This window comes from Raphanus sativus, chromosome 2, assembly GCF_000801105.2.
Source record: "Raphanus sativus cultivar WK10039 chromosome 2, ASM80110v3, whole genome shotgun sequence".
NCBI lineage: Eukaryota > Viridiplantae > Streptophyta > Magnoliopsida > Brassicales > Brassicaceae > Raphanus > Raphanus sativus.
In genome coordinates, this window is record NC_079512.1 from 1,571,808 (window position 1) to 1,595,744 (window position 23,937).

The following is a 23,937-nucleotide window of genomic DNA, read 5'->3' on the forward strand; positions in this document are numbered from 1 at the left end:
ACTATAAATATAGAGGATGGAAATGTAGGATTTATACGAAGAAACAAAAAACAAGCATTTGTTGAGACTTGAGATCAAAGATCATGTCTTTAAGTCCGAGAGATCCACTTGTGCTTGCAAGAGTTGTGGGTGATGTTGTTGATCCTTTCATGAGATTGATCTCTCTTAGGGTCAATTATGGCCAAAGACAGGTTACTAATGGTTTGGATCTAAGGACTTCTCAAGTTCTTAATAAACCAACGGTCGAGATCGGAGGAGATGACCTCAGAAATTTCTACACTTTGGTTCGTCTTCTATCATCTAATTAATTTTGTCAATTCCTTCCTTAAATGTTGGGCTTGGGAATATTAACTCAAGTGTTATATTATACTTAACTCTTTTCTTCTTATCTACCTAGTTTACTAGTTACGTGATGTTTTCCGAGTGTCTTGCATGCATAATTGCTTTGGGTTTTTAGTGATTTTGATTTTCCGGGAATTTTCTTGATTATTATGTTAACTAATTTTTAAAAAATTTCTTCAAGATTTCTATAAAAAATCATAAGTTCTTATAAATTAATTAATAATATTGGAACTATAATATTTTAAATTTATAGAGATTTATAGAGATTTATAGAGAACTTGATTACATCAATAAACCAATTTGGTATAAGATAAGATAATTAATTTATTAAATAGTGGTTTAATATGTTTAAATGTACGTACTTTTCGAAATCATAAATATCTGAGACAAAATATAATGAACTAGCAATTGACATATATGAATTGAATACATATTTTGGACATCAGGACATGTAACTAGTACTACCTTAATTCTATTAATTAGCTTCAGCTTTTTGTTAAGATAAGTTAAGCCTTTCATTAATTCTTGTGTTATCATCTGCCAGCTTTAAAAATATGGAACACAAAAATATGTGTTTGTTCATGTTTTCTTGATCTTTTGATCTTTCATCATCTTCTTATTCGGTTCGTGTTGACGGGGTATAAATGAGAAGGTTATGGTGGATCCAGATGTGCCAAGTCCAAGCAACCCTTACCTCCGAGAATATCTCCATTGGTTAGTGTCATCTCTCTAATCATTTCATTCAAATTTACATGAGAGAAATACAACCCCACACTCACAGAGATTCTGTACAAGTACAGAACATGACTTATAGTCAGGTTAGTTTTGTTTCCATTTAAGAATTAAGAGTGTGCATGTTATATCATAACTTATCTACGCAACATATGTTTTTCGTCTCACCTTTATAAAAATACATATGATTGGAAACTTTGAAAGACTATGATGTATCAAACATCAAGAGCATTTAAGTATGCGGCTAAACAATATCTTAAATCTCTAGCAAAAAAAAAACAATATCTTAAATCTAAATGGATGCTCTCATTACAGGTTGGTGACTGATATACCTGCCACAACTGGAACCGCTTTTGGTGAGTTTATTTAACTCTGTATATTCACTAAGCCATACATGCAAATATGCAATTAGTCAAGTGTTTGCCATGAAGTGGACAGTAAAGAGAGCTTTTATAGGATTTTTAATGTTAAAATCCTTCAACTAAATTTGTTTTGGGTAAAAACCCCTAAACTAAGTATTTAATGAATAAACCCCCAAATTAACTTTATTTAATGAATTAAACCCTTTTCGGTCATAATTACAAGTACTACCGGTAATTTTTTAGTTTAGAGGTTTTTATATTAAACAAAACATAAGTGGGGGGTTTTACCACTACAAATTAAAAAATCAAAATATAATAACATTTATCTAAAAATTAATAACTTTAATATTCCAAAATTAGCATTTTTAAAAACTTTCTGTAAAATATATGAGTAGTGTTTTTTAAATCAACATTATATATGTAGAAATTAAAAATGTATAAACCCATAAAATATAACAAAATTATCTAAAGATTTATCTATTTTCTTGTGTTTTACATTTTTAACTTTTAGATAGTTTTTATTACGGGTAAATCTTAAGATAATTTTTATTATATTTTCTTGTTTTTTACAATTTTAATTTATACATATATAATGTTGACTTTTTTAAAAAAAACTAGACTCATATATTTTACATATTTTTTTAAAAAATTAATTTTGGAATATTAAAATTATTAATTTTAGGATAATGTTATTATATTTTGAATTTTTTTATTTCTAATGGTAAAATCCCTCACTTATATTTTTTTAATGTAGAAACCCCTAGACCAAAAATTTACCGGTAGTACTGGTAATTATGATCGAAAAGAGTTTAATTCATTAAATAAAGTTAATTTGGGGGTTTATTCATTAAATACTTAGTTTGAAGTTTTTTACCCAAAACAAACTTAATTGAGGGGTTTTAACGTTAAAATCCGCTTTTATATGCTGCAAACAATTTTAAGTGGAAAATATTATAGCCCGTTTCATATATTATAGGACAAGACTTGGGTTCACCCCCTCGGATGAACCTTTATATTCACCACTTGATTTATGACCAATCAATATGACATGTAGATAATTAAATAAAAATTATTAAATATATTTAAAAATAGCTAAAAAAAGAATAATACCAATTTTAAATTATAAATCTTAATTCTAAACCCTAAAGTTTAATTCCTAAATCCAAACTCTATACCCTAAACCCAAATCATATACCCTAAACCCAAATCATATACCCTAAACTCAAACTGTATACGCTAAACCCAAATCCTATACCCTAAACCCAAATCTTATACCCTAAACCCAAATTCTATATCCAAATGCTATACCCTAAACCCAAACCGCATACTCTAAACTCAAATTCTAAATCCTAAACCCAAACAGTAAACCTTAAATCTAAACTCTATACCCTAAACCCAAATCATAGACCCTAAACCCAAACCGTATACTCTAAACCCAAATCCTAAACCCTAAATCCAAACCGTAAACTCATAGGGTTTAGGGTTTAGAATTTGATTTTGGGGTATACGGTTTGGGTTTAGGGTATAGCATTTGGATCTAGGGTTTAGATTTAAGGTTTACAGTTTGGGTTTAAAATCTAGGATTTGGGTTTAGGGTTTAGAATTTGGTTTTAGGGTATACGGTTTGGGTTTAGGGTATAGCATTTGGATCTAGGGTTTAGATTTAAGGTTTACAGTTTGGGTTTAAGGTCTAGGATTTGGGTTTAGGGTTTAGGATTTGAGCTTAGGGTTTAGAATTTGAGTTTAGGGTATAGAATTTGGATTTAAGAATTAATGTTTAGGGCATAGAAATTAAGATTTAGGGTTTAGAATTGACATTATTCTTTTTTAGCTATTTTTAAATATATTTAATACTTTTTATTTAATTATCCACATATTACATTGATTGGTCATAAATCAAGTGGTGAATATAAAGGTTCACCCCAGGGGATGAACCCAAGTCATGTACTATATTATATATGTCCATGCAACAATTCGTAGCAATAACCAAAATATATGTTTGATGATTATTTGTTAAGGCAATGAGTTGGTGCACTATGAGAACCCATGTCCCACTTCAGGAATTCACCGAGTAGCCTTGATGTTGTTCCGGCAACTTGGAAGACAAACGGTTTATGCACCTGAGTGGCGCCAACGCTTCAATACTCGTGAGTTCGCTGAGAACTATAATCTTGGTTTACCCGTTGCTGCCGTTTTCTTCAACTGTCAGAGAGAGAATGGCTGCGGAGGAAGAAGAACATAGATATCCATGCCTCCGTCCTCTTAAGTAATCCATTTGTGTACTGTATAACCTTATATTTACGCATCTAGATCAGGTTGTTGAAATAAGAATATGATGATATGACTAAACAGAAGGTGATGCATGCTGACATCTATGATCTATGTAAGGTACTTTATATGTAATAATTGAGAGGGAGGAATGAATATGGATGTTTTACTTCTATGGTGTATGATGTGACTTTTCATTTCATAGACAAACTTTATATCAGCGTTGCATATGTTTTCATTGGCATCTGCTCTGGGACAATTCTTAATACTTGACTTTCTGAAAAGAATGACTATAGAAGCTTGCCGGCATTTGGAAAGGGTAAAGAATAATGCTTTTCCTAAACATAGAAAAAGTTGAAAGAAAATAGGGAACTATTCTTTTTTTGATGCAAAAATATCCAAACTACACATTTTGCATCAAAATACATAAAGCCACTTTTCTACAAAAATACAAATGTAATTTAATAGTTCAATAATGTGTTAAAGGCTTGAAAAAAATTGTGCGTATACGTTTGATATTTAACATTGACAGGGAGAAGATAATATATATATACTTGTATTACATCTTTTGCACAGTTATACTTTTCAGTTTAGAATCTTTCCAAAACTGAAAATGTAGTCTAGTGATTTGTGTTAGTGTTAATATTTGAAAAGGAAAAAGAAAGAAAGAAGAAAATATGTTTTTTCAAAAAGAAAAGAAAAGAATACAATATGGATATATAGAAAAGCACAAACACAAAGGAAGCAGGAAAAGGAGAGGATGCTCTTACATGAGGTCTCACTTGGTGTAACGTCATACGCAGCCAGCCACATCTTTGATTAAGTGCGTACATCAGAATAACGAATGTGCTGCAAAAAACATGAGATGAATATAAACGTCATATTATTATATATATAGTTGTAATCAATAATCATAGTTGTAATCGTAGTTGAAGTACAAAATCAAATCATACAAATTGGTTTAAAAGTCGAGAACATGCAAGCACTTTTCGTTCACTTTATTCAGGTAACGATCATGTCAAACTCCAACGTTACACACCGGAGCCATTTAACCGCGAGCCATAGTGGATTTTGGATTCTTAACCGGTTAAGCTGACCCAAAGAAAAACACGGTTGTGCTTATAAAGAAAGGATAAGTTATATGCTAAATAAAAAGGATTATTTGAAAAATACCTTACTTGTTTTTCTAAATTTGAAGAATACATCTTATTGAAAACAAAACAAAACCCGATGCATTGAAACAGTAAATGGCGAATCCCTGGTTCCCACACAACAGTGCTTCCGCCCCGTCTCCTCCGTGCTTCACTTCTGGTGATAGTCCCCTCCCTCCCCCCATCCCCCTGACCCTCCTGACCCTGATGACCCTTTCCCTCCTCTCGGTTCCTCCTCACCCAAACCTAACCGCTTCTCGTTACAAACTGCTAGATCTAATCGGCCTGTAGCGAAGCTCCCTGTCCCCAAAACTGTTGCTGTATCTGCTCTTGGAGCCTCAGCTTCTAAACCTACTGTGTCTTCTAGCTCTGTAAATCTCAGATCTGGAAACACTGTTCCCCTTAACCATGAAAACTTTAAGATACTGCCTCCAAAGAGCTCCTCTCCTATCCAAACTAATAAAGCGTCTGGAGCTTTTCCTAATACCTCTGCTCCCTCTCTGTTCCCATCTACTGCTCCCTCCCTGAACCCTAATCCCAAAACTGTTCCTGTTACCACTATCCCCCCTTCGCCCTCTCCTAGCCAATCCGACCCTCCGCCTCCTGTTCCCCTTCTCCTAAACCCTCATCTACCCTCCCTGATGAAACCACTCATGTAAATAACTCAACTGCTAAACCGCAGGCCTCCTCAACTCCCCCTCTTGTCCAGAGAATCAGGCAGAAAGAAGACAAGTCTTTGAAGCGCCTTGCTCCGGTCTCTTTGTCGGATAAGGGTATTCCTCGAGTCTTGATTCCTGACAGTGTCTTTCAGAAGGGTGCTGAAATACACAAAGATTTTATTATATGCTACTTCAATGGCAGACCCCCTGCATTTACTCATATTCAAAGTGTGCTCAATCACATGTGGGGAAAAGGGAAAAGAGTTGAAATACACACTAACCCTTTGTCCCGCTCTATGCTGGTCCGCATTCCCTCTGATTACTTGCGGCAGAAAATATTGGAGAAGAGTGTTTGGTATGTTGGAGAATCCATGTTCCATGCTGTGCAGTGGTCTTCCTCAGCTGCCTCTCAAGCTCCACCTTTGGAATCTATCCAGATATGGGCTCATTTAACAGGCGTTCCCCTTGACTTAAGGCACACACAAGGTCTCAGTCTTGTAGCTGGTTTAGTGGGAGACCCTAAAGAGACAGATGAATTCACTCTAAACTTGGTCAGTCTCACCCTCTCGCATGTGAAAGTTGCGGTTGATCTAACGAAACCTCTCCCTAACGTAGTGGAGTTTATGCGAGAGAATGGTGAGGTCGTTGAAGTTCAGGTCTCTTATCCTTGGGTCCCTCCCACCTGCTCTCATTGCAAAGAACTGGGCCATGTCTCCCGCAATTGCCTGCTTCTTCCTCCTCCGTCTAAAACAGATTTACCTGCAAAAAAGAGTGCAAAGTCAGCTCCACAATCAACTGCCAAAGATAAACAAAAAATTAACCCTGAAGCAACTGCTAAAGATAAACAGAAAATGTATCTTGAACCTGCTGTCAGTGTTTCTGATCCTTCCCCCCCTGCAGCCCCTCCTCCTCCTCTCCCTCTCCCTCTTCCCACCCTCAACCTAAACTACCAAAATCCTCTGTTTTGTCCTTATCCCCGCTTGCTCCTTCCTCCTCTAAACACCTTTTGGCCACCCCTGTTCTAAAGCCCCCTATTGCTGATCCTATCCTAAATCCCATTGGTTCCCCCTTGAGCCCTCCTGACTCTTTTTATGCCCCCTCTCTCAAAAGACCCCGCCCTGATCCTAACCCACAGTTGTTCCCCTCTTTTTTGGCCCAACTATCCTTTTTCTCTGCCTCTTCCTCCTCCCCAGCCTTGACTCTTCCTCCTTCTGACCCTGCTCCCGCTTTAACCCTTTCTAATCCTTACTCTGTTTTGGTTCCTGATGGTTCTCTACGCCATGAAGAGACCATTGACTAAACTCCCCTATGTATAGTAAACTATTTTTTTGGAATGTCCGTGGTCTAAATGACCCGGTTAAACATAAGCCCTTTTGTGATTGGTTAGCCACCCATCAGCCCCTTTTTGGTACTCTATTGGAGACACATATTAAGGATCAATCTCTGAGTTACTTGATGAATAAACTTTGTAGAGGATGGAAATATACCTCAAATCATGCCGATGATGCTGATGGTAGGATTGTGGTAATTTGGAGGGAAACGATAGGAGTGCAGGTGCTCCAACAGTCTCGGCAAGCTATCACATGTGAAGTTCGGATTCCAGGAAACGCTCCCTTCCTTTACACGGCCATATATGCCTCTAATGAGAGGGCTGAGCGCACTGATCTGTGGGTGGAGCTACTGAGCATGGCCCACTCGTTCTCTCTTGACACTACCCCCTGGGTTTTAGCTGGAGATTTTAACCAAATCATCCACTCTGAAGAGCACTCCCTGTCACATGTAAACGCCCTAAGCCATGATATGATAGAGCTCAAGGACTGCTTAACTCAGTTGGGAGTATATGATCTGCGCTTCTCTGGCCCTCGGTTCACCTGGACAAACCGTCAACCAGAAGGTCCTATTGCAAAAAAGCTTGACCGTCTTCTAATAAACAACCCGATCCTAAGCCTTTTTCCACACTGTTCTGCCACCTTTCACCCTCCTTCCTCCTCTGACCATAGCCCCTGCACTCTTGACCTAGCCACTAAAGTCCCTTCCTCCGGTAACCGCCCTTACAAGTTCTATAACTACCTCACAAAGCACCCAGACTTTCACTCAGTCGTGTTTGCTGCGTGGACTCGAGCCGGAAGTGCTGTTGGGAACCTTACTGACCTTTACTGGAAACAAAAACAAATAAAGAGCGAGTTGAAACACTTAAACAGAGAGAATTTTTCACAAATTCAAGTGAGGGTGAGTGAAGCTAACCGTTTACTCTTAGATGTGCAGGTACAGGTCCTTACCTCCCCTACTGCCCAACTTTTTGCGATGGAGAAACAAGCTCTGCAAGTTTGGAACTTTCTGAGGGACATTGAAGAAAGCTACTTCAAGCAGAGGTCAAGAGTTAATTGGCTGAAGGAGGGGGATCAAAACACTGTCTTCTTCTTCAGGACTGTGCAGGCAAGACTAAACTACAACTTTATCCGCTCCTTCATGCTCCCTTCAGGCGTTCTCATCACGGACCCGATCCAGATGAGTGTCTACGCAGTATCTCACTTTCAGAAAATTCTTGGGCCTCAACCGGCGCCCCCGCTTGCCATCATTTCCTCAAGGCTATGGTTCCAGTCCCACACTGACTTCTTCTGCTCTGAGACTCTGTGTATCCAAATGACCAAAGTTCCATTAGCAGAGGAAATCACTGAAGTGCTATTCAAGCTAAATCAGAACAAGGCTCCTGGGCCTGATGGCCTCACCTCTGGGTTCTATAAAGCATCTTGGAGCATTCTTGGCCCTGAAGTAATCCAGTCTGTGCGCCAATTCTTCTTGTCTTCGTTCTTGCCAGCTTCTGCAAATGCTACTATACTGTCTATGGTGCCGAAGCATCCAGGAGCATCTCTGATCACTGAGTACCGTCCTATAGCTTGCCTAAACACACTCTATAAGGTGATCTCCAGAATTCTTGTGAGGCGGCTGAAGCCTATTCTCCCATTACTGATAGTTCCCAATCAGACTGCATTTGTCAAAGGAAGACTTTTAGTCGAGAACACCTCATTGGCTGGCGAGTTAGTTCAGGGCTATCATAAGCATACGAGTGCAAAAAGGATCACCATAAAGGTGGATATAGCGAAAGCTTTTGATACCTTGTCATGGACCTTCCTCTTCTCTTGCCTCCAGAGCCTAAACGTCCCTGCGAAGTTTCTCTCATGGCTCCGTGCATGCATCTGTACCACAAATTTCACAGTAAGTTATAATGGCTATGTGAATGGATACTTCAAAGGTACTCGCGGCCTAAGACAAGGAGACCCGTTATCTCCCTATCTCTTTGTCATTGCAATGAATGCTCTCTCGCTTATGCTAAATAAGGCTGCGCAGGAAATGAGGTTTAATTATCATGAAAAATGTCAGGGATCAAAACTTACCCATTTGTGCTTTGCAGACGACTTGTTAATCTTTATGGATGGGTCCCTGGATTCGGTTCAAGCTGTGTTGCAGGTACTTCGTCAATTTGAGCAAAGGTCGGGCCTTGCTGTGAGTGTCCAAAAGTCCTCCTTCTTCGCGTCTGGACTGTCGCAGAGAGAAACAGAATTAATTCAGTTTACTACAGGAATGCCTTTGGGTTCGCTACCTGTACGTTACCTTGGCGTGCCCCTTTGCACCAAGAAGCTGTCTCTCCTGAACTGTGAGGTCTTGCTCCGCCAGATAAAAACCAGACTCTCTTCTTGGAGTGCGAAGGCCCTGTCCTTTGCGGGGAGACTATTGCTCATAAAAACAGTCATACAAGGTATCACAACCTTCTGGTGCTCCACTTTCATTCTCCCACAAGCCTGTGTCAAGCGCATCAACTCGCTCTGTGGTGTTTTCCTGTGGCAAGGGGATATAGAAAAGCATCACTCAGCAAGAGTATCATGGGAAATAGTAACTAAGCCAAAGAGAGAAGGGGGACTTGGGATAAAAAACCTTGCGGTCTGGAACAAAGCTTGCTGTCTCAAACTGATATGGTTATTGTTCTTCCAAGCGGGATCTGTGTGGGTGGCATGGTTTGTGGATGAAGTTTTGGATGGCTCTCTAAGCAACCTTTGGACAACATTACCAAACCAGCGGTACTCTTGGCAGGTTAACAAGCTCCTGAAGCTAAGCACCTCCATCTACGACTGGATCAAACTCAGAGTGCAGAACGGTGTCTCTTGTCAATTTTGGAGTGATAATTGGTCTCCTTTTGGCCCTCTTAGAACCTTTCTAGGCCTAAGAAATAACCAAAACTTGGGGATTGCGGATGATGCTTCCTTAGCGTCTCTTTGCATTAATGGGAACTGGCTCCTCCCTCCTGCACGATCAGATCAACTCGTAAACCTTCATGTGCATCTTACCACTACTCAGCTCAATGACAATGCCGACTATTACGAATGGGAGATAGATGGCAGAATCAGTGATCGCTACAGCACGGGTACTATCTATGCGAAGCTATGTGAGGAAGGAGCAACTGTACCTTGGTTCAACACGGTCTGGAATAAGAGCGGCATTCCGAGACACAACTTCCTTGCTTGGTTGTTTGTCTTGAACCGCTGCCCTACTAAGGACAGGACAATGCGATGGGGGCATCAGACGAGTCCCTTGTGCCTCCTTTGCAACTTGTCTAACGAAAATCGTGATCATCTGTTCTTCTCCTGTCACTACTCCTGGAGTGTGTGGGGTTTGCTATCCCGACGCTGTGGAATTCTCCCGGAGAGGAATTGGGATCGAGTGCTGTCACAGATTCAGTCAACCAGCCCACAGACTACTCAAGGAATACTGCTTCGCATCTGCTGGCAAGGATGTATCTATTGGATTTGGCAGGAACGAAACGCTAGGCTTCATCGGCAGAGCTTCCGTTCGGCTGAGTTGGTCGCAAGGCACTTGGAAAGGCAGGTTAGAGACAGGATCTCCTCTCTACGCTCCAAAAATCCGCTGGCCTCTTCAAAATTGATGCAACAGTGGCTTGCATGATCTATCGCTCTCTGTTCTCCGTCGATTCAACTTTTCTCCTCCTCCATCGTTATCATCAAACCATCCTTCTCTTTTCATCTTTAACTCTTGGGCCTGCTGACCCATTTGATCTAAAATATGTGTTCCTTCTAATTGGGCTTTTGGGCTCTACAAAACAAAACCTTGGCTTATGGGCTTGTATATTTTTCTTTCTTTCTGCATTTTAATTTGAAAGCTTAAGTTCAAAAAAAAAAAAAAAAAGAATACATCTTATTTTTTATTTTTTGAAAACTAACTCTTTTTATATGTGATAAGACAACTTTGTCTTGATCTAAATTAGATATTATGTTTTTAAAAATAAAATTCATTATTGCTATTGCGATTATTTTCGAATTAAAGTTGGATAAAATATCTTCAAATATACATTTTTTTTTAAAAAAAATAAAGCTTTATTTATCATAAACCTTACGATTCATAAAACATTTTCAAACTAATCGCTGTAATCAATATTTTGATTGGCTCAGTCGAACAAAATATTTTGATTGGTTGTGTTTAATTAATAATATGATTACATATCTAATACAATAAAGTTAACAGATCTGTTTTTTCAAGCTATCCACGACATCTTAGGTGAGAGGGGCAAATGGAGACACCTGTCACAACCAGAGTGGATTGTGGGTATCACGCACTTCGCCTACTCTCGCCGTCATTATCTTTGCGTTAACTTCACGCGCGTCAGTGTATTTGATTTGTGGCCCACAGAAAGTTTCGCGTCTGTGGCCCATAACTGTTACGACTCTTTCTTCTTCCCATTGACGCCGTCTCGGTGACCTCTTCGCCGGCGCAAGAGAAACGGCTCACCTCGCCTTCAATCCGGCATTTATTCTGAGCTTCTCTGTTAGTGTAATCAACCCTTTTCTTTAAGAGTGCTATCAGCCTCTTCGTTTCCATTAAAACCGACGCCCTCTCTCACTATAAATATGACCCTTTCTGCCATCCGCAGACCTTCTCGCACCAAATTTCAAACCAAGCCAATTTCGATTAAGAGATTCCGATGGCCAATTCATACACTGTTCTTGCTAACCTCAGAGCCGGTAGATGCTCTAACAAGGTGGAGGTCCGTCTGCTGCGGTTCTGGGATGCGAAAAACATCAAAGGTGGAAAACTGATCAGCCTCGAGATGTTGTTGATTGACGAAGAAGTAGGTTACTTTTTCACTACTCTGAGCCCGCTTTCGATTTTCCTTGTCTCCCCTCTCAATCCTGTTCTGATTGCAATTATTTTTCTTTTTTAATTAGTTTCTTTCAGTATCTTCGATTTCTATCTCCTTATGTTTATTGTTTAAGTGGTCGGACTCCGACTTCACCCGGAGCAATTTCGGTTTTCGTCTGTCCTATGCCCATGTTTCCGTTCGCTTCAATGATGGCACGTCTTTCACTGAAAGAACCGATTCAGTTAAGTCAATACCAATTGAAATGTTCCGGAATCATACGAGCTATTGTCATTTTTAAATACCTTGACGAGAGTTTAATGTAAGTTGTGTCCATTTTTAACCTATACTTATATTGATTATGCTTTTTATGTGGATTGATTTCGATTGTAAGATCTCAGTTTAGATCCTTGGATTGGTTTCATTGATCCAGGTTCTATCAGGTTTACTTTTGAGTGGATTGTCTTCCTCTGAGCACAGTTTTCGATTTGGATCAATGTTACTCCATCCCAGCATATCTGTTAACCTCCATCACCTTGGGTTATTCATCTGCTAATTCTGAAAGATAATTTACATTTTACTAATTCAGCCCCTTCTTTTTGCTGTTGATGATACTGTGATCATGCAGTTTATGAATGGTACTGGGAGACACGTAGGAATCAGAGTGGACTACTCAGCTGCTTCCTGGTTAAACACTTAAGTTTATTTCAATGAGGTAACATTATATTGTCTGATAGAACATCAAGCCAAATGTGGCTGTTAGGGATAGAGCGTACATAGTCGATTCAGCAAATTATCTAACCAAACCATTTTTTTCTATGTACTTCGGTGTAGCCTATTTGCTTTGGTTATCTGAATATGAAAGGCGGTAAGCCTTCCACTTTTAAAAATATATCAATCTTATTCAGTGGTCTCATGCATTTGTATAATTGTATTTGTTCAAGCTATGCTCAGGGAGAGAAGTAATCAGTTCATTGTCGAAGCTTATATCAAAGGTCTTGACCACGTCGATCTTGAGGCATCATCATGTCCACTTTGGCTCAAGTTTGAGCAAGCACTGAGTTCTATGGAGAACCCAAGCGGTATCAACGTTGATAACCGCAACAAATTTGTTTTGGTTTTCATTTTCTTTTCCTTACTGATTTTATTTCATCATTGATATAGGAAGCTGATTTATTCTATGATACCATTGCCTATACGTACTTACACTCTGGTGAAGAATAAAGGGTTTAGCTTGGATTCGTGTGTTTGTGACTCATTTTTTATTCAAAGCGCAAACCTATGCAAGTGTTTGATCCTAATACAATTGACCTAGGATAGGTTACTACTTCCGGTAGACAAATCTGATAAAGTGACCTGCACAAAGCTACAATCATTCATAGAAGAACTCAAGCAGCCTCTCTACTTCACCACTCCTATGGCGATTGTGGTCATTACCAAGTTAACCTTTCAGAACATCTCAATGGTGATGGTGGATCATCTTGGAAACCTCGCTGTTACCATCGCCTCTCTCAGCTCCTCCTTTTGCAATATCATTGGCTTCAGTTTTATTGTAAATATTTTTATCTTTCCTTTTATCTAAGTTACAAGAACCTTGGAAACTGCACCTCCATTCACTTGATTTTTTTTTAAATGTATACAAGTGGTTTTTCTTCTACGTGCAATCTTTGATTGGCATTCTTTTTATTAGTTAAACTAATCACTTGCAACATTTGGTTTTGGTAAGGTTAACGTTCTATATCAAACCTTCACCGAAATGGGTAAGAGTGTCTAACAGAGGTTACGTAGTTTTATATATGTGATACATCCTTCAACAATCCCTTGACGGATGATACACTTAATTGCCCCACAGGCATACACTTACGGTTTACAACCATATGTCTAAAACATGATGGTGGATTCTCTGGCTCACCCACTTTCTTGCATATCAAGTAAGTGCTCCTTTTTATATTAATTCAAACCATATATTAAGGTTTTTTTTTTTGAAACACTTTTTTTAAACACTCCATATATTAAAGTTTATGTCATACATATTCTTATAATTAATATTCATTATTTGTTCATATTTGTCAATAAACAATAGTTCAAGTTTTGAGTACTCATTTTCGGAGTTCATATCAACACTCTCCGACTAGCGGTTTCAAATCAGTCACTGATTTTTTTTAGTTAGTCCTACTTATTTCAGCATGATTGGATAAAAACAGCAACGTAAAATCCTTACAATGGTCATACAACCTACTAGGGATTTTTCAAAAATTATACAATAAACCAGCGAAAATTTAACAAATTTCTAGAATTCAAATGTCAAACAATCCGCGCGAAGCGCGGACATACCACTAGTTGGATATAAAGCACGGATAGGCCTCTTGACGGATGTCTCACGTATGGAAGATGCTTCAGAATGGCTTGAAAATGTCTTGGGTATGTTTCTGTTGCAGTTTGACTTCAAATTGGTGTCTCTTGATGCTTTATAAAACATCCTCAGGTGATAGGCAACCATGTTTTTTTTTTTAACACTGACTATTTTCATTGATGAAGAAACAGAGTAATACACAAGGAAAGACACCAAAGCTAGCGAGTAAACAACACCCCTAGAAACTAAGCCAGTAGGATACAAGATCATCCTCTGGAAACAAAGGCCAGCAGATTTAACTGAAATCTCTGGAAGCTAAAACAGAACATAAGTAACAGAGTTCAAAGTACAAACTGAAAATAAATCTAGATCATAAAAGTAAAACACCCAAGCAAATGGACCACTAAGGCAAGAAGGAAGAAGTAAACGCACATTCATCGACGAGATTTATTAAGGGAGACCTGCCTCTCATTATACTGCTCCGAAACCATCTGACGAGCCATGAGTAAGCAAAGGTACAATAATCCCAGGAGGAGGAGGACCATTTTTTCACTCCAAACTCCACGCCAAGATGCAGAAAGGCCGAAGCCCCATATCCTTAAAGACGAGCCGGATCCGTGAAGATTGCAAACTGAATCTGACCCGTCGCAAACGAAATCAAGGATAAGCACAACCTTACAAGCCTTAGTAAATCCACCAGAAGAGGCATCCATCAACATGCAAACAGATCGGAGAGACAAATCTCACAACAGAAATCAGATCCTATAGAGTAAGATACAGGATACTGAAGACCACGAGAGAAAGCCAAGAGATAAGAGAAGAACGGAACAAGCGAAGATCTCAGAAACACCGAGAAGCCACCACCGTCAAACTATCTTCAACAAAACCGATCTGATAATCTAGATCTAGATCTACACAGGAAACTTTGAACCGACCGAAAGATATACAAACGGAGAAACGAAAATCAAGACCGGACCGACGGTGTCTATGGGAGCCCACCCGTCGGCCGGTAAAACGGTGATTAAAGATGTAAACTTTTAGATAGAAGCGAGAAAGAAATTGAGGAGAGAGTGATAGGCAACCATGTAAAATTTAGAAACCAAATACAATCTCTAATCCTAAAGGATAAGATGACGACATGTCTTGTTTGGCTTTGGCGGGAAAACGGCCATTTCATACCCAACATATCGCAATATGTTCAATTCATACCCGACTTATATGACCGTGCCAAAACATACCTAAACATATATGGATGTGCCAAAACATACCCAACTTATATTTTTTTTGCAAAATCATACAACAGTCGCCACATCAGCTGCCTTTTCATCTATTTTTACTTGCGTGGATGCAACGTCAGCTAATTTTGCTGGCAAATGTGTCATGTATATAAATTATTAAAAAACTAAATAATTTTGTTATAAAAATAATTTTTTATTATTTAGTAAAATTAACAAAAATTAATTAATTAATTAAATTTAAATCTTATATAAGAGATATATTCGTAAATATTCTGATCCTATCAAAAAACATCCTAATAAGAGTTATATATGTATTGTAATGATTCAAATCTAATGCTAGTTTGCAGACGTGTTACTCTTGATTAATTATGATTGTGTTAATCTAAAATTTATAATGTAAATAACATACCCATAATTAATAAAGCATAATATGATTTATTTTTACCCTTGATTAATAAAACGTAACATAATTTATTTTTACGTTTTTTTAATCATGGGTATGTTATTTACATTTAAAAAAATTAGATTAAATGTAAATAACATACCCATGATTAATAAAGCGTAACATGATTCATTTTTACGCTTTATTAATCATGGATATATTATTTAAATTTAAAAATTTAGATTAACACAACTATGATTAATCAAGAATAACATGTCTTCAACACTTGCATTGGATTTAAATCATTAAAATACATATATAACTCTTATAAGAACGGTTTTTTGATATAATCGAAATATCTTATATAAGATTTGAATTTAATTAATTAATTATTTTTTTGTTAATTTTACTAAATAATATAAAATAAAAATTTTATATTTTCTAAAAATTTATTTTTGTAACAAAATTATTTAGTTTTAAAAAAAATTATATACATGGCATATTTGTCAGCAAAATTAGCTGACGTTACATCCACGCGAGCAAAAATAGATGACATGGCAGCTGATGTGGCGACTGGTGTATGATTTTGCCAAAAAAAAAATAAGTTGGGTATGTTTTGGCACATCCATATAAATTAAGGTATGTTTTGGCACGACCATATAAGTCGGGTATGAATTGAACATATCACCATATGTTGGATATGAAATGGCTGTTTTCCCCTTGTTTGGCTAACTTTCGTGAATGGCCTTCTCAATTCATTCATTACATTTGTCAACTGTTATGTTTAAAATCGTAATCATTTAGAGATCCTATTTTTTTTTTTTTGAGATCCTAATATTTTACAATATTTATAATACTTATTTTTTTGCTAAGAATTTATAATACTTGTTTATTATAAAGTGTGATCTGAAAAAAGCTACGAGGTCATTTCCTTTTCATTCGTTTCTAAACCTATTATTAACTTTTCATAATATAAGCTAAAGCGAATTTTAATTTTTTTTGTATCTTAAATTTTTTAGCCTAGTTGAATCCTGGGAAGTCGCAAGTCCGCGGATAGACTCCTTCTTCATAACATTCAAATGGGTCCTAAAGCATGGATTCATATCCGCGTTAGGTGAATAGAACAATGTGACTTAGTTTCGCATAACAGGAAGATCGAACTTGAAATGTATTAGCGTTGTAGGCCCGTCCACTTCCACTTGACCACAAAGTCCGTTCAACGAATTTTGATCTTTGTGGTAAAGCTTGTTGTAATAGGAGAATAACACTGACGCATTCGAGTTTTGTAAGTTGTTTCTTTTGTGTTTACTCAGATTTCAACAATTCAAACTTTTTTCCTATTCGTTAAGAAATCAAATGCTTAAATCATTAATGTATTACATTTTTATGATATTTAAAAACATTTAATATGAATAATTTGGCCAATTTATATGGTAGAAATGTAGTTTCAAAGAAAAAAAATAATTGTGTAATTCTTAAAATAAAATCTTGTTGTGAAGTATTTATCCAAATTTTCCAAAAGGGGGAAAAACTTACCATCTCCCTCGTTTTACCAATTCATTTTTATACTTTGTTTAACAAAAATTAGAAAAGAGTAATTTGTTTCACAAAATATATTTTATATATATATTCGATTTTTTAATAATAATAATAATAATAATATTTAAGAATTACTTTTGATTTAATTTTATTAAGAATAATATTTACATACAAAACAACTAATTTGTTTCTTAATAATGTGCAAATAGTTCAGAAATATTAACTTTGTTAAACAGTGTTTGCAAACATGTTTGAACAGAGGGAACGTTTTAAGTTGGTTTCGTATAACTTCAAAATTGACTAAAATCCTTATACAAAACAAACAAGTCCTGAGAATTCAAAATGAAAGCACTGGTGAAACAAACCATGATATTGATGTAACAACTATACACTACACATTTCGATCTCATATCTTTCACTTTTTTTAGCACATTTGCCCATTTCAATCTCTAATAGCTATTGATGTTGGCATTGCATCCCATAAGCGCACATACAAAACCTCCAACCTTCAAAATTCGTTCCCAAAGTAAGTAAGAGCAGAAATTTAATTTTTGTTCAGCCAAAATCAGCCATTCAGACAAACTTTTCAGTCCTGCAAAACAGAAGAGGACAACAACTACAGAAGATGATCATCACATTGCAATTAAAATATTAAAAACATTAATTCCTAAATAAATTTACAATATTTTCGTAACAAACAAGAAAAAAGGTCCACGAATAAACAAAAAGCCCTCAGTAATCAAACAAAATCTGTCACTAGTGGCGCATAAATCTCCGGTTTTTCAAAATGATCAGTAGCTACCATCGCAACAAAGTAGTAGCAGTAGCAGCAGCAGCAAAACAACAAAAGAAGAAGAAGAGAGTGTTAACAATGACGATGATGATGATGATGATGATGATAGGGAAGAAGAAGAAGAGCTGCAATGATAACTACATGAACAAGCGATTAAAAAAACCAGGGCACCACTCAGAAAGTATCGAACTTTTACATCAACGGGCTAAGAAAAAAACAAAACCCTTAAAAATCAAAACTTTATCAAGAAAAGCCCTCAGATATCATAGCTATTAAAATCTGATCATTCAAGGCTTTTAAGTAAATGGATAAAACCCAGCAAAAATCCAAAAAGACCCAGAAACACCACTACTTCGAATCCGACGCACGTGTGTAAGAGATGGTGCTCGTGCGTGTGAAACGACGTCGGCCACGAAGAAGCGATGTTTCCAAGGCTTAAAAAGAAACAACACACAACACGCCGGAGATATTCACACAGATACAACCGCTCTACTACATAAAGTTACAACGCTAATCGACAGAAAAAAGAAAGTAAAGACAAATCTGAGCAGTTTTGTCCGAAGGAGTGAACTTGGGACATTATTCTTATATAACACATAACCCTTATAGCTTATTCTATGGTAACCCACATTATTCTACATGACACACTTTATATGAAATATCTATTTCACCCTTAATGAATTTGTTCTTTTTGTTTTATCTTTTTCATTTCCAGTAATTAATTTAAAAAAAAACAAAAAACAGAAAAAGAAATTGGTCTTCTTTAACATTGACGTCGTATCTCCTCCGGTAGCACGCGACGTCTCCGATCTTCAACTTCAACGACAGCATGCGGTGTATCTAGTACTCTCTGTAATCGTGACCATCTTCTCCTCTTCAAACTTCAAACGCACGATGGTTTATTGCTCCAACCTCCAATCAAAGTTGTGTTCGATAACTCGTAGGCAACATTTGTCGACTCCACCAAGTCGCCATCATCGCTGTGATCTTAGACCCTTACCGCCGACTCCGCCAAGCTTTGATTTCAGTCAACCATGGATGACGATGGATTGAGAAAATCTCAATCAACCATGGATGAGCGATTGATTGAATCTGGTGGGAGAAGCAACTTTTCACTATTTATATTTTTGGTCCTCATAATTTTTGTTTCTCTTCATTTTGATCCCAAACTTTCTAATTGACTAGATTTTTTTCTGATTTCAGCTTGAACTTTTCAATTACGCACTTTAACCCTTATTAGCTCTACAAATAGACAAATAAATACAATATATATACCTAAATACAATTTAGAAAGATTAAAATAGCCTAAAACTAACTGCATAATAAGTAAAATCATGAAATTGCTAAAGGAGTGGATTATAGAAGATGGTACAAAAAGTACAACTCATATAACTAGACATATAACTCATATACTATACATGTAATATTGATTTCATTGGTACAACTTCATATTATATATCAGATATGTAATATTGGTACTACTGGTAAAACTTCTTCATTGTAGAAATTTTAAAATTACATTTGATTTTTCATATGAAGAAAACAATCAACTAACCAAATTGGTGTGTTTATAATGGTCTCTCCTAACTATTGTAATTTTTTAAAAAATGTTTTTGAAATTATTACACTATCTCATAAGTATTCATGTTCCACCTTATACTTAAAGGTTTGTTTACTTGTTTGTCCACTATATTTTTGAAAAACATACACCGAATGCATTTTAAAGAAATTAATGATTCAATTATATGTGATATCAAATGGATAAACATATAGAAGTAATAAAACTGGGTTATATTTATTTTTTATGTGGTACAACTAACTTTTTCAATTTGACTGCCAAAATACAACTATGTACAAACTTGTACAACTCAAAAGTTGGTACAACTATGTATTATTACAAGAACATAGTTGTACGAGTTAAACCAATATTACATATTCTTCTCGTAGTTACATTAGTTGTACTATTTATACTGATCATATTAAACTACTTTTCTCTTAATTTTGTGTTTTTTAGGCTTTCATTTTCTCGATGGAAGTGTATTTCTATTCATAACATTAAAAATATTTCCCAAGTATGTGTAAGACCTATAGAAAATCATATATAAAATTATTGGTATACTAAAACAACACAAATTAAGTGTTGCCAGTACAATACTACCATAGTCAAACCAGTTATACTATTATTGTTGTAGTCCAAACATAAAACATAATGCTTATGTATTTTTTGTACTTGTGATGCCATGTGCATCATCTTTTGTTCTCTTGGTGAAGGTATATTGCTATTGATAACATTAACATCCCACAGAAAAACATATATATCATCATCATCACCATCCATTGCTATTTATGCAAATATATTTTCGTTAATCAAAGGTGTTATGATAATCTGAGATGGTTTTGCTAATTTGCAAAACATAAGAATAAAAAGCTATTTGAAGTCAAATACGAAACTACAACTAACATTGGTATGCCATTTTTAATATGGAAACATTGCTACTATTACCATAGTTAAAATAGGTGCACAAGTTGGACTATTATTGTCATAGTACAACTAGCATAACTACTCTATATATACCAGACATAAAATACTGGTGCAACTTGTACAACTTCTTCAATCAAAAAATTTTAAAATTTCATTTGGCTTTTAATAAGAAAATAACATAAGACTAAACAAGTCGAAAGACCCTTAGAATGGTCTATCCTAATTATTTGAAGTTTAACCAATTTTTTCCGAAATAATTACACAGTCACATAAGTTTCTATGATCTACCTTATACTTTAAAGGTTTTTTTACTTGTTTGATCACTATATTTTTGAAAAACATACAACGACAATGTTTTAACAAATATAACGATTTCATAGTATATGATTCTAAGTATGTAAATACTTGTTATACACGTTCTAGTTGTACTAGTTATATTCAACCTAGTTGAACGAGTTATACTGGTTATACTTAATCTAGTTGTACTAGTTAGAGTGGTACTAGTTGTACTAGTTCGAGTTGTACCAGTTGTACTAGTAATACTCTATGTTCTTCAATGTCGCGAATTTTTCACAGTGAAGCTGAAGTTCGATCCAGATAAGAGGAAATCGGTTAAGGATGATAATAAGTTAATCGATTTGGGATAAGAACAAAAAAACAAGTAAAAATCTGGGTTAAAAACAAGAACAACAAAATTGGATTGTGTGAGGTGAAGGAGAGATTGTGCTTGATTTGGGGATTTAGGGTTACAAATGAGTTGGATTCTGGAGAAAACGGGTCGGATCTTGGGTGGATATTAGTGGCACGGGTTGTAAATAAGTTAATGTCTTCTGGTTTTTTAGTTATTTACCTTTATTTTGTCTTTAAATTTAAATGTAAAATAAATTTAAATCATGGTTGTGTCATTTTAGAATTTTTGAACTCCCTTTGGGTCATGAGAGAATTTGATCCGTGAACTTGGGGGATGAAACTAGACCTTCGGCATCCAGAAATGACGATTTTACCCTTATACTTCGGTTCATGGGCTTTGTGATTTAGTCAAGCCCATTATAAGCAAACGAATTTATATGTACTTGTTGATGAGTTATGGAAAGTGTTTTTTTTTTTTTGTTAACCCGGGTGTCCGGATTCCCGTAGGAATTTGACTAGCGTCGACCACCGCCCTCACAATCTGAACCACTAAGGGTCCGGAGGGTTTTACGACAGCGGCGGATTCCCAGAGGGACCATGTGAAAACCCCGTTGACTAACGCGAATCGAACCTATATATGAAAAGTGTATTGTTACTATATTTTCAACAATGCTTCAAATAGTCAATTAAATCATCATATAAATTCCATAGTATACGATAACTAGAACAACATATATGAAGCGTATTGTTACTATATTTTCAACAATGCTTCAAATAGTCAATTAAATCATCATATGATATTGATGAACAACTTCAAAGACGATCATTTTATGATATAGCTAATTTCCACAAATTGATGGACGATTTTGCTCTCACAAGAAACGGCTGCAACATTCTAGAATTTTTGCTAAGTTTTGCATCATATAATCCAAAAGAAATTACATTTTTAGAAAAAAAATGAATTTCAAATTTGGTATAGAAAACTTCCAACCTCAACCACTAAATCACGGTGTCTCCGTAATTGTATAGTCACTACTATGATGCTCGTCGTCTAAGCATGTATTGTATAGTGGAATTTTATAGTAAAGACAAGAAGATTTACCAGGATCGAAAGCTAGTTGCAGATAATATTTAATAATTTAAATTATGAGAGTAATCACAATTTTTGGTGGTGTTATTTCGTGCTCCACCACTTCTTGCAACTGGCAATATTTAAACGCAAAGACATAACCTCATGATACCGTAATCAATTTTAAAGTTCAATATGGAAGTGATTTGCAAACGTATATTTCAGTTTTCAAGTTAAGCTGCTTTGTAGAAGAAACTGATAAGCTGGTTTCTCTTAAAGTATGTTCTACAAAAATAGTAAACGAATCGTAATCTTGTGATTTTGCTAGCCTGTTTATTTTTTAAGGAAATAAAATCAAAACCATAACGAATGTTTTTTGTTAATCAAAAGCGGCAAACGAGAAATGAGTCGCATTGACCTGTGAGAAGCGATGGCCCTTCGAGTACACTTTTGGATCATCAAGCTGATATGAAATTATATTTCAGGAAACTGGATTACATCACGTAACTTGGGTAATTAAACTATAACTATCGATGTTTGGTCAATTCTTATTTTAGTTTCCAATGATTTTATTCTCCTCGCAAAAATCTACACATAGTGGTTGGTTTGTTCCTTTGATTGGTCCACGCCGCAAAACAAGATCACCAACAAGTTTCTGAATTTTAGACCCATGAATAAATGATTAACGGAGACATTAGAATTTTCAACGGCTCTTTCTCTCTCCTAAAGGCGAAAAATCGACGATCTAGTGCTACAGTGCCTCCCTCGGCGTCTCAACGTCGTCTCATCCGACGACGGCTCCTCTCCCAGTGCTCCACCCCTCCGCCGGCGAGCACGATGAAGAAGAAGAAACCCAAGATCCCTCCGTCCAAATCCCCACCAGCGAAGACCCCACCGAAATCCCCCACGAAGACCCCACCAAAATCGCCGCCGTGCCCTAGCTCTCCGGTGAAATCAGTCCCAAATGAGAAGGAAAGCCCCGTCGTTGTAACCACGACTGTTTCTGATGCCCAAATCGGTTCTTCTACCGACACGGTTGCTCAACAGTCGATGGAAGCATCGGATCTGGCCCATGTCCTTCAGGTTTCTCAATTGAGGAAGACAGTGATCGATGAGGTATCGTCAGATCCATCTTCAGACAACTCCACCCTCTCGTCTATGCAGTTAGAACCGAGCCCTGTTTCTTCCCCAAAAGAATCCTCGGCTGCAGAGAAGGAAGCCATAGCCTCTACAACAGAGGGCCTCTTGAAAGAAGTACCCACACAACAAGCCAATGCGGATGCCAAGGTGGTTCCTTTGAGCTCGCAAGAAGCTATATCTATACATGCCACCACAAGTGCAGAGAAATGCTCTGTGGAGATTGCGGTGAAGCCTGCAATGGACACAGGCAAACAAACCAAGGTGGTGCTAGCATCAGATAAAGATGTTAACGCTCCTACCCCTACAACGAAGGTGCAAATATCCAGCGACCCCTCAGATACTTGGTGTAACCACGCCAAGGGCCTTGGCAAACGTCTCGAGAAGAAAGGGGAAGCCTTCACTCTGCCCTCGGGCGAAGCCTGCATAAAAATCCCCAATTCTGTAATCGAGAAGCATCGGAAATCCTGGGATTCCTTCGTGCTAGGCCAGTTCTACTCTGATCCTCCTTCTCAGGGAACATTACACAATATTGTCAATGGTATATGGAGTAAGCAGTACCGTGACATAGCAGTGTCGAAGATGGAGGGCTTTGCATTTTTGTTCCGAATCCCGAACGCAGCAACAAGGCATAGGGTGGTTACTCAGAAGC

General features: G+C 36.8%; 2 protein-coding genes and 2 long non-coding RNA genes across 15 annotated transcripts; 3 read left to right on the top strand and 1 right to left on the bottom strand.

The window, feature by feature from the left end:
• The first annotated feature begins 51 nt into the window (after positions 1 to 51).
• LOC108830934 (protein FLOWERING LOCUS T-like) lies at positions 52 to 3,721 on the top strand. Its single transcript, XM_057003558.1, has 4 exons — positions 52 to 284; positions 995 to 1,056; positions 1,390 to 1,430; positions 3,455 to 3,721. The coding sequence occupies exons 1-4, from the start codon at positions 84 to 86 to the stop codon at positions 3,676 to 3,678; spliced, it is 528 nt and encodes a 175-aa protein (XP_056859538.1). The 5' UTR covers positions 52 to 83; the 3' UTR covers positions 3,679 to 3,721.
• A 959-nt stretch (positions 3,722 to 4,680) lies between these two features.
• On the top strand, positions 4,681 to 6,814 carry LOC108837510 (uncharacterized). The gene is made up of 4 exons (XM_056998566.1): positions 4,681 to 4,710; positions 5,023 to 5,460; positions 5,538 to 6,367; positions 6,415 to 6,814. Exons 1-4 carry the CDS (start codon positions 4,681 to 4,683, stop codon positions 6,812 to 6,814), a joined length of 1,698 nt encoding a protein of 565 aa, XP_056854546.1.
• Positions 6,815 to 11,208: 4,394 nt separating this feature from the next.
• Positions 11,209 to 13,727, top strand: LOC108837044 (uncharacterized). 12 transcript variants are annotated; one of them, XR_008938692.1, is made up of 5 exons: positions 11,217 to 11,984; positions 12,096 to 12,377; positions 12,497 to 12,530; positions 12,617 to 12,744; positions 12,827 to 13,319. It is a non-coding gene; the product is annotated as an uncharacterized LOC108837044 (long non-coding RNA). The 12 variants fall into 12 exon arrangements; XR_001947258.2 differs by having other exon boundaries at positions 11,218 to 11,984; positions 12,607 to 13,319; XR_001947262.2 differs by having other exon boundaries at positions 11,218 to 11,984; positions 12,617 to 13,319.
• A 3,712-nt stretch (positions 13,728 to 17,439) lies between these two features.
• LOC108852051 (uncharacterized) lies at positions 17,440 to 18,539 on the bottom strand. The gene is made up of 2 exons (XR_001949431.2): positions 17,977 to 18,539; positions 17,440 to 17,766 (listed from the first exon to the last, which is right to left on the bottom strand). It is a non-coding gene; the product is annotated as an uncharacterized LOC108852051 (long non-coding RNA).
• Positions 18,540 to 23,937: the final 5,398 nt, after the last annotated feature.

What these genes read in the sequence shown, in the direction of transcription:
- LOC108830934 (XM_057003558.1), top strand. Translation starts at nt 84, where the DNA reads ATGTCTTTAAGTCCGAGAGATCCACTTGTGCTTGCAAGAGTTGTGGGT. An exon ending in TCAGAAATTTCTACACTTTG is followed by an intron (nt 285 to 994) that starts GTTCGTCTTCTA and finishes ATAAATGAGAAG; the next exon opens with GTTATGGTGGATCCAGATGT. An exon ending in CTCCGAGAATATCTCCATTG is followed by an intron (nt 1,057 to 1,389) that starts GTTAGTGTCATC and finishes CTCTCATTACAG; the next exon opens with GTTGGTGACTGATATACCTG.
- LOC108837510 (XM_056998566.1), top strand. Translation starts at nt 4,681, where the DNA reads ATGCAAGCACTTTTCGTTCACTTTATTCAG. An exon ending in TTTTCGTTCACTTTATTCAG is followed by an intron (nt 4,711 to 5,022) that starts GTAACGATCATG and finishes TTCTGGTGATAG; the next exon opens with TCCCCTCCCTCCCCCCATCC. An exon ending in AATCCGACCCTCCGCCTCCT is followed by an intron (nt 5,461 to 5,537) that starts GTTCCCCTTCTC and finishes GCTAAACCGCAG; the next exon opens with GCCTCCTCAACTCCCCCTCT.